Below are 10,629 nucleotides of genomic sequence, written 5' to 3' on the forward strand. Positions count from 1 at the left end.
ATAAGCATGAGCTTTGAAATTTGCAAAGATTTCAGCAGAGTAACAACTCAGTTGATAGAATAGTATATCGATCGGGTTGATTCAGAAAGTTTCTCAGCTGCTCTTCTCTGCTATTTATAGGCTTTGCCTCCAACGGTAATATTGAATACGATTTGAAACTTTCTATCCGTTGTTTGCCACGTCAACATTCTTCTGACAGTCGTACAATGCAGCTTTTCTGAAATACGACGATCCCACTACTTGTTGTAGTCAGCTTTTGTATAGTTGTCGGTTGAACGTCCTTTTCCTCAACTGATGACGTGTAATGCTGAAAGATAAGCTGATAGGATGTAGCTGATAAGCTCACAGCTGATTGTAGTAACTGATCAAATACAACTGATCAGTCAGTTGTATGCGTAGTTCAGTTTGCTAGTCCAGTTGCCTTTGAAAATATGCGTACTAATCTTCAGTTATGGGCAACCGATAGTTTGCGTATTTTAGATCAGTTTCTATCAGTCTTCTTGATAAGTTAGTTCAATCTATAAACGCTCAGTTTGTCAAACTTCTGAAATTCAGTTTCCAACAATTTCTCTTTTTTTGGTGTTTGACAAAACTTAGAAAATATGAATTGATCGACTGAACTCATTGTAGATAAAAATAACTTTTTATTAACAACTCTTTCAATGTACAGATTCGTACAAAGAATGAAAGAATAAAGGTATCTTCTAACTGACTAAAATAATCTTCATGGTTGACTGAGTCTCTTTGTAGATTTCTCTCGCTGATCTTTTCCTTCTTCTTCCCCTTTTTTGTCAAACGCATAAACCTTTTTGGATAACATACGAACATCCGAGGAGAGGTTTGATACTACATTCATCAGATTTTCTTGTAGAAAATCCATTCTTTTTGAGACAGTGTTTTCCAAAACGTCAAGGCGTCTTGAGAACAAGTCTTGAGTTTGGAAGTGTGCTTCAGCTGACACTCTGTCTTTTCTAAGTTCATCCATTTGTAAAAATAATGAAGTTACATCCTTTGTGATTTGCTGTAGTCTTCCCATAGTTTACTCCTTTGCAGAGTCGAGCTTCATAGTATGCACAAATTGGGTTGACTTGATGTCACAAATGGAAGTCATTACACTGACAAGGGGTTGGTCTGAATGGCCTGAATTTCTTCGAACATTGATTCAGTTGATATTGATATACCAGGAGACATGGCTCCAGAGGTTTTTGGTTCCTGCTCCATGTTTTCTTGATTAAAGATCACCAAGTCTCTGTCAGTTATTTCAGTTTCAAGACTAACCATTTCTGAAATATCATCTGGTATAGCTTCCTGCTGAAGTTGTGGAGGAGAAGAGAGATTCAAAATAGTAGTGAAACTTGAAGGGTCTGTAGTTGGTTGATCAGCTGAAACAGTAATCTGTTCTTCAATTGGTTGCTCAGATGATTCAGAAATTGGTTCTTCACTTGTTTGAACAACTGAAAATGTGGTTGAATTTTCAGCTGGCACCTCTTCAGATTGTATCAAGTGCAGCTGAGCCTCTTCATTTATTGTTAGAACGAGTTTTTCATACATGGTAGATGACTGAACTGGCTCTTCAGTTTATGTGATAACAGCATGTTCAGTCGTGACAGTCGACTGAACTGTCTCTTCAGTTGGTTGAGAAATAGCCTGTGAGGCTGGTTCTTCAGTTGCGATTTGTTCTTCAACTGCTTTTGTAGTAATCAGCTGAATATCAGTAGCAACTGATTTAATAACTTCGTCGATGTTCGCCAATGATAATTAAGCATCAGTATATAGTTGAAGTTCTGTATTATGAGGATTGAGTAGCAGAAGTTGACGATTGTGCATCCTTTGAAGAAGAAGCAGTTACTTGCTCAGAAGATTCAGCAACTGGTTCCTGGGATGGCACTTGCGGTTATACTGATTGTTCATCTTGCTCTTCTGATGAAAGACTGTGCTGGAAACTTAATTTCGGTTGTTTGACAAACTAAGTGATTAATTTATTGGACTAACTGATCAAGTAGCTTGAAGTAACTGAACTACATAAATCAACTGACATTTGCTTAACTGAAGATTAATGCGCAGTTTATCAAAGGCAACTGAAACCAGATGAATTGAACTTACGAAGACAACTAACTGATTAGTTGGAAACTGATCAGTTGTTGAGTAGCAGAAGTTTACGATTGTGCATCCTTTGAAGAAGAAGCAGTTACTTGCTCAGAAGATTCAGCAACTGGTTCCTGGATGGCACTTGCGGTTATACTGATTGTTCATCTTGCTCTTCTGATGAAAGACTGTGCTTGGAAACTTAATTTCGGTTGTTTGACAAACTAAGTGATTAATTTATTGGACTAACTGATCAAGTAGCTTGAAGTAAATGAACTACATAAATCAACTGACAGTTGCTTAACTGAAGATTAATGTGCAGTTTATCAAAGGCAACTAAAACCAGATGAACTGAACTTACGAAGACAACTAACTGATCAGTTGATATATTCACTTGTGAGCTTTCAGCTGATCATTCAGCTGTACACGTCATCATTTGTTGAAAAGGACATTCAACCGACAACAGTACAAAGTAGACTGCAACTCAAAGTGGAACGCCGTATTTCAGATTTTACAGTGTACGAATGTCAGAGGAATATTGACGTGACAATCAATGGATATAAAGATTCAAATTATATTTAATGTTACCATTGAAGAGAAGCCTATAAATAGGTGAGAAGAGCAGTTGAGAAAATAATCCAATCGATCTATCTATTCTCTCAAGCTTGTTGTTACCCTGCTGAATTTATCGTTCTTACTCAAGAATCAAAAAGCTCACACTTATCTGATTTATTTGTAGCATTTGAGGCTACCTTTCTAGCTTACAGGCACAAATCATTTTATTGTTTATTTGATCTTAACTAAATTAGTTTTGTTAAGTTCAGTCGAAAAATTCTAAGCTATTTAGTAAACTAAGAGTTTCAGTTTTGGCAGTGTACAAACTGAAGTGGGTCTGTACAAGTTTTGTATCGTTCAAAGTCTTTTAGTGCATATCCTATCCTTGTGATATTAGGGGTGACGTAGGAGTTATTTCAATCTCCGAACATCCAAAAATCTTTGTGTGTTATTACTTCAGTTATTTATTCCATCTTTCAGTCAGTTTATTTCCGCAATTGTTATCAGTTAAACTGATTGTCATTGACTGACAAGATTCCTAGTTTCAGTTTGTCACAGAACTGACACTTCATTCGAAAATATTCTAAAATCGTGATTGTTTATTCAACCCCCTTCTAAACACATCTCAACCGATCAACCGATCCTAACAAGTGGTATCAAAACAGTTGAATCTTGTCTCATAATACTCTTATTCACAAAACTGATCAACATGTCTTAATTCAATAAAATACCGATGTTTTCCAGAGAAGACTTTGACAACTGGAAAATCAGAATGCAGGCTCATTTAGCTGCACAAGATGACGACATGTGGTATATCATCACTGATGGTCTCATGAAGATCCTAAAGGCAAATACAGCAGTTGCCATTACTGATGGGGCACCTCATCGCATAGAAAATCCCAGAGAGGAATGACAACTGAGGATAAAAGGAAAGCAAACCTAGATAATGTGGCTAATGATGTCTTATATAAAATGCTGGATAAAATCACTTCCAGCAAAATCAAGATGTGCAAAACTGACAAAGAAATATGGAAGAAACTGATCCAGCTGTGTGAAGGTAACGAGCAAACAAAAGAGAACAAGCTATCAGTTGCTGTTCAGAAATTTGACAACATCAAGATGAAGGCTGGAGAATCCATGCACAAATATGATGAGAGGATTAGCGGTATTATCAATGAGCTGAATGCACTTGAAAAAGTGTATTCGAACAAATAAGTGGCACTGATAGTGGTCAGAGGTCATTCCAAAGAATTGGATGTCAAGACCATGGAAATGAGAGAGTCAAAGAACCTTAACAAGGTCGAACTTCTTGACTTGTTTGCTGATCTAAAGGCTTACGAGTTTGAACTACAAACCAGATAAGAGAACCTTCTACATCGGCTGCCACAACTGCTTTAACTGCTGTCAGACTGGAACCAACTGGTTCTGTTGACAAATCTGCTGATCAAATGAGAAATGATGCTATGTCATTTTTTGTCAAGAAATTTGGAAGGTTTATTAGGAGGAATCAAGGAAACTTCCAGAAGCAATATCAGAAAAATCAGTCTAAAGAAGAATCTTATGCTTGCTACAATTGTGGAAAATATAGTCATTTCATAGCAAACAGTCCTAAGCCAAAGAAGACAGTCGAGGATCAACTGAAAAGGGAATGAAGCCCTATGAGCACAGAAGAAGGACAAAGGATGACAAGAAAACATTCAAAAAGAAATATGAAGTGCTTTTGGCTGAAGAGAGCAAATCTAAGTGGGCAGAAACTGACAGTGACGAGTCAAAACTAGAAAGCCCAATCAATTCAAGTGAAGATAAGGAGGAAGTCAAGTGCTTAATGGCAGATGATGCTGAACTGGAGTCAGCAAGTGAACATGTATTTGACTTCAGATCTACTGATTTCACTCTTGAGGAACTCATTACAACATTACATGACATGATAAATGAGTATCACAAACTTGCTCGATCATTTGAGAAGGTTAGAAGTAAGCAAACTGATCTCAACGACAAAAAAACAGAAACTGATGAGTCATTTGAACTGTTGAGTCTAAAAAGGGATATTGCATGGTAAAAAGCTGAAATGATCGAAAATCAAGCTTTGATATGTCAGTTAAAAACTGAAATTTCAAAACATACTGAACTGATTCAAGCTTGGAACAAGTCTTCAGTTACATTGACTGAAATGCAGAATTCACAAAAATCAGTTGATGATAAAACTGGTTTAGGCTTTAACACTCATGATGAAAATTTTGCAAGTTATACACAATCAAGGTTGAATGAAAACAAAGGAAAGTACATTACCTTTGTAAAATCAACTATGGTAAATGAATTCTCGGAGCCTAGTAAACAAACTGTTCAATTGACTGAAAGTAAGAACAAAGGCAAACGATATGGAATTGGATATAGCTCTGAGAGTTCAACTGATACAAGAAACTGGTCACTTAAACGATTCAGTTACAAAAATCAGTAATCAAGGAATGACTATTACAATTATTACAACTGTAAGCCAGTTCAGAAACGATATCAAAAGAATAGTGAGTTGAAAAAGGAAAAAAATCATACAGTTTCATCCTCACATCACACACATATTGCCAAGAATTCGAGAAAAACCATTTAGAACACAGAAACTGGAAGTTAGTTAGAATGGTCCAAGTCTGGGTTCCTAAAGAACTAATCTGTTTAGGACCCAAATGAATATGAGTACCAAAATTATATATACTGTGTGTGATTGCAGGTAATAGGTACAAACCAAGAATCAACTTGGTATCTACACAGTGGCTGTTCGCGGCATATGACAGGAGATGCAAATTTGCTATCTCAACTGATCAAATATACTAGACCAAACATCAGTTTTGGAGACAACTCCAAAGGTAAAACTATAGGTAAAGGTAAGCTTATCCATGGAAAATTTACAATTAAAAATGTTTTGCTAGTTGAGAAATTGAAGTATAAATTGATAAGCATCAGTCAGTTATGCGACAATAATTTCTCAGTTCAGTTTGACAGAGACACTTGTTCAGTTAGAGACTCAACTGATGAGGTTGTCATAACTGGAAATTGTTGTGGAAATACTTACAAAGGCAGTTTGACTGAACAATCTTATGCACCAGTTTGTTTCATTGCTTCCAAATCTTCTAAAAACTGGTTGTGGCATAAGAGGTTGAACCACTTAAACTTTAAATCTATTGTCTATCTGAGTAACCATGATCTTGTAACTTGTTTGCCCAAAATAGATTTTTGAAAAGATAAAGTTTGTTCAGCATGTCAGTTTGGTAAATAAGTAAGATCTTGATTCAAAAATAGAGGTTGTAAATCATCTTCCCGATGCTTAGAACTGTTACATATGGATCTTTTTTGTCCAACCAGTCATTAGTTTAGGGGGAATGAAATACACCTTAGTAGTTGTGGATGATTTTTCAAGATTTACTTGAGTTATTTTTCTCAAATCCAAAGACCAAACTACTGCACAACTGATTAAGCTCTTCAAAAGACTTTTAAATGAAAATCAATTGGGATTGATCGAATAAAGTCTGACAGAGGGACTGAATTCATCAATCAAAATCTTTCAACATTCTTAGAAAATACTAGAATCAAGCACGAGCTCTCAGCAGCTAGAACACCTCAGCAAAATGGTGCAGCTTAAAGAAGAAATCGGACCCTTAAAGAAGCTGCTAGAACAATGCTTGTTGATTCTGGTATTTCTGAAAGGTTTTGGGCTGAAGTAGTAAACACTGCATGTTATACTCAGAACATATCAATGATTAATAAGAATCATGTGAAAACACCATATGAGATCAGGCATGGAAGAAAAAGTGTGGTTTCTAGTTTCAAGATATTTGGCTGCAGATGTTTTATTCTTGATAATAGTAAAAATCATTTAAAAGTCCTTTGATGCTAAATCTGCAGAGGAAATATTTCTTGTATATTCTTCATTTAGCAAAGTATATAGAGTTTTCAATAAAAGTTCTTTAAATGTTAAAGAATCTATTCATGTTGTTTTTTTATGAAAATGTACTAATTGATAAGCCAATTGATACAGTTCAGCTAGTTGATCGATTTACAGATATCAGTTTGGAGGATGAAAATGAAAAAGAAAATCATATCAATAGAAATATCCTTCAAACACCTGAACCAGAAATACTAGATCAATCAGTTGAACATGAACCTGCTCCTGATAATCAGTTGGTGGAGCAAACAGATGATATTCAGTTACCAACTGATACAACTCCAACTGAAACTGAAAACATTCAGCTGCCAACAGAAGCAATTGCTGATATGGAAGCAACAAATACTGAGCTCAGATGGAAGAAATCACATCCTCCAGAATTGGTGATAGGTAATACATCCGACCCGGCACGAACAAGAAATCAAATGCTTAATTTGTTCATTCATTCTGCTTTTGACTCACAACTAGAACCAAAGAAAACTGACGAAGCTCTTGCTGATCCTAACTGGATAAATGCTATGCAAGATGAGCTAAATCAGTTTACCCATAACAATGTCTGGAACTTAGTTCCAAGACCAGTTTGTAAAACTATTATAGGTACAAATGAGTATTCAAAAATAAACTGAACGAAGATGGTTCAGTTGCACGAAACAAAGCAACACTTGTAGCACAAGGATATAGGCAGGAAGAAGGAATTGACTATGATGAAACGTATGCACCATTTGCAAGACGGGAAGCAATCAGAATGTTCATTGCCTATGCATCATTCAAGAACTTCAAAATCTATCAAATGGATGTAAAAAGTGCATTTTTGAATGGTCAGTTGCAAGAAGAAGTTTATGTTGAATAACCACAAGGTTTTATCAATCACACTTTACCTGATCATGTCTATCATTCAAACAAAGCTTTATATGGTTTTAAACAAGCTCCAAGAGCTTGGTATGAGACACTTTCAAAATTATTAATTGATCATGATTTTATTGTTGGATCAATTGACAAGAATTTGTTCAAATTTTCTAAGAATGATCACTTTTTACTTGTGCAAATATATATTGATGATATTATATTTGGGTCAAATAACCCCAAATTATGTGAGAAATTTGCCAAGTTAATGCAGGACAAATTTGAGATGAGTATGATGGATGAACTGACATTCTTTCTCGGACTACAAGTGAAGCAACTGGACACTGGTATTTTTATCATTCAGACCAAATAAACGAAGGAATTGCTTAAGAAATTTGACATGGAATCATGTCCAGCTGCAAGCACTCCCATGAGTTCATCAGTCAAACTGGACAATGATCAAGGGAGAATATCAGATGAGACGAAAGTCTACAGAGGTCTAATAGGTTCATTATTGTACTTAACTGCTAGTCGTCCTGATATTGTATTTTCTGTTTGCATGTGTGCTAGATTTCAAGAAAATCCTAAGCAATCGCATTTTACAGTTGCCAAAAGAATTTTAAAATATCTAAAAGGCACTCAAAATGTGGGATTATGGTACGCTAAATACTCTTCTTTCAATTTAGTTGGATATTCTGATGCAAATTATGCAGGATGTAAGCTAGATCGTAAAAGCACCGGTGGATCTTGTCAGTTTCTAGTAGACAGACTGATCTCATGATTCAGTAAGAAGCAAATCCATAACTACTTCAACAACTGAAGCAGAATACCTTGCTGCTGGAAGCTGCTGTGCCCAACTACTCTGGATTCATCGACAACTGAAAGATTATGGAGTTGATGCTAAAGAATCTCCCATATTTTGTGATAATACTTACAATCCAGTTCTTAACTCAAAGACCAAGCACATTGATGTCAGACATCCCTTCATCAGAGATCCTGCTCTGAAAAAATCTATCAGATTGGAATATGTGTCAACTGAACAACAATTTGACATCTTCACCAAACCATTGCCAGAGACTAAGTTTTCTCACTTTCGCAATATACTTGGTTTAATTGATTTATCTTAATCGGTGTTATTGCTGCTTTTTCAAATGCTGTTCATTCAATTTGTCATTTATTATTTAAATGCTTATCAACTGATGTCAGTTGGACATTTATCAGTTATTATATTCAGTTCATTAATTATTTGTCAACTGACGTCAGTTAGTCATTTATAATTTATTGTATTCAGTACGTTAACTATTATCTCAATTGGTACCAGGACTCTTGATATCTATGTACTTATCCTATAGGTCATGGGATCGAGTCCTGGGGAGGCGAAAGAAACCCCTTGGTAGGGAGGGGGAGATCCTATGAGTAACCTGTACGACGTCTATGGAAATCCCGTGAGGGACAAGGTCCCACCATGTGGGCCCCAAGATCGGGATAGCCTTGGGTCGATCGGGACAGTGGGCCGTATGGGCGGTCCACTGGGCCTGTAATGGGTCGTTACAATAAAAGGCGCGTCATCGATTGGCATGGCACCATATGAAGCATTATATGGTAGGAAGTGTAGATCACCTTTATATTGGGACGAAGTAGGAGAAAAGAGGATGTTGGGACCCGAGTTGGTTCAACAAATGGTTGATGTGGTCGCACTGATCAGACAGAGAATGAAGACGGCTCAATCTCGACAGACAAGTTATGGAAATGTTCGACGAAGGCCTTTGGAATTCAATGTAGGTGACCATGTGTTCGTTAAGATAGCTCCCCTTAAGGGAGTTATGAGGTTTGGAAAGAAAGGTAAGTTGAGTCCTCTCTATACCTTTCGAGGTTCTGGATAGGATTGGTGAAAGAGCGTATCGATTGGCTTTGCCACCGGATTTGGATCGAGTTCACAATGTCTTCCATGTTTCAATGTTACGGAAGTATTTGTCCAATCCATCCCATGTTCTTCGACACGAAGCATTGGATCTTTTGCCTAATCTGAGCTATGAAGAAGTGTCGGTTCAAATTATTGACCGCAAAATTAAGGTGCTAAGGAACAAAGAAATTGGCTTTGTTAAAGTTCTTTGGAGGAATCATGTGATTGAAGAGGCTACATGGGAACCCGAGAAAGAGATGCGACAACGTTATCCGGATTTATTTTGAAGTAAGCAAATTTCGGAGACAAAATTTTTATAAGGGGGGGAGATTGTAATATCTCAACCTTTTAGCTTTCTATTGTTAATGATGTTATTCTATGGTTTGGTGTTATGGATATATGGTTAAGTTATTATTGATCATGGTTATTGATATAGTTTATGAGTATAGTTGATGGAAGGGTTGGTATTGCATGTTATAGCATCAATATGGTTATTGCATTGTATTCATGGTTATTTATTGTATGGTTTTGGTATGGTTAAGTAGATGGTTGTATATTTGAGGAGTTGTTGTTGTCATGAAGGTATAATGTTGGGAGTTGGATTGATGGTTTGGATGGTTTGAGCCAAATATGTTATTGGGGTGCAGAAACGATATGAAAATTTTGGTATCTGTTACGGTTTTTAGCATAATGAATGGTATATTGATCCAAATGGCATGAGGCCAATTGCATATTGAAAGCTAAGATCCAAGGCTACAACTTTCTTATTTTGAGTTTTGTTCAAAGAGTTGAGGAAGATGAGTCAAAAGTGACCCGAAGTACGTTATGTATATCGTCGTTCCTACACTGACACATTTTGGTAGAATGGATATAACGTTTTACTCAGGTCTCCATATGATCTGAAATTTGGAGAGATTCAGGAAAAGACATAGGGCTACAATTTTGATGTTTACCACTTTTTCTAAATCGAAAGGGAAGAAGAGTTTCGGAAGCGATCTTTACAGTAGCTGTGCGCAGAGTGGCGCCCGAGCGGTAAGAAACGACCGCTTGGGAAGAAAGTTCGGCGCTCGGGCGGTCTTTATCAACTGATGAAAGTTAAGTTTTACAGAAAGACAAAGAGACAACAGCAATGATACAAATTAAGATTTCATTAAGAATAAAATCGGAACCATACAACATCATTCAGTTCTCTTCCTACAGCATCTTGCCAAACATTTAACCAATTAATAAGTTCATGGCAATGCAGTTCTTGGTAGGACTCTGAAGTAGAGATCTTCTCAAGCTGATGTCGCTCTTTCCACAGCAGCAC

At 36.5% G+C, this 10,629-nt stretch overlaps 1 protein-coding gene across 1 annotated transcript; it reads left to right on the top strand.

The window, feature by feature from the left end:
* Positions 1–9,096: 9,096 nt before the first annotated feature.
* Positions 9,097–9,607, top strand: LOC140840828 (uncharacterized). Its single transcript, XM_073207994.1, has 2 exons — positions 9,097–9,245; positions 9,301–9,607. Exons 1-2 carry the CDS (start codon positions 9,097–9,099, stop codon positions 9,605–9,607), a joined length of 456 nt encoding a protein of 151 aa, XP_073064095.1.
* Positions 9,608–10,629: the final 1,022 nt, after the last annotated feature.

This window comes from Primulina eburnea, chromosome 9 (assembly GCF_022965805.1).
Source record: "Primulina eburnea isolate SZY01 chromosome 9, ASM2296580v1, whole genome shotgun sequence".
NCBI lineage: Eukaryota > Viridiplantae > Streptophyta > Magnoliopsida > Lamiales > Gesneriaceae > Primulina > Primulina eburnea.

Bases quoted from the DNA above. Each gene is read 5' to 3' on its own strand.
- LOC140840828 (XM_073207994.1), top strand. From the start codon at position 9,097: ATGGTTGATGTGGTCGCACTGATCAGACAGAGAATGAAGACGGCTCAA. The intron at 9,246-9,300 runs GTTTGGAAAGAA...GGTTCTGGATAG, and splicing joins CCCCTTAAGGGAGTTATGAG to GATTGGTGAAAGAGCGTATC.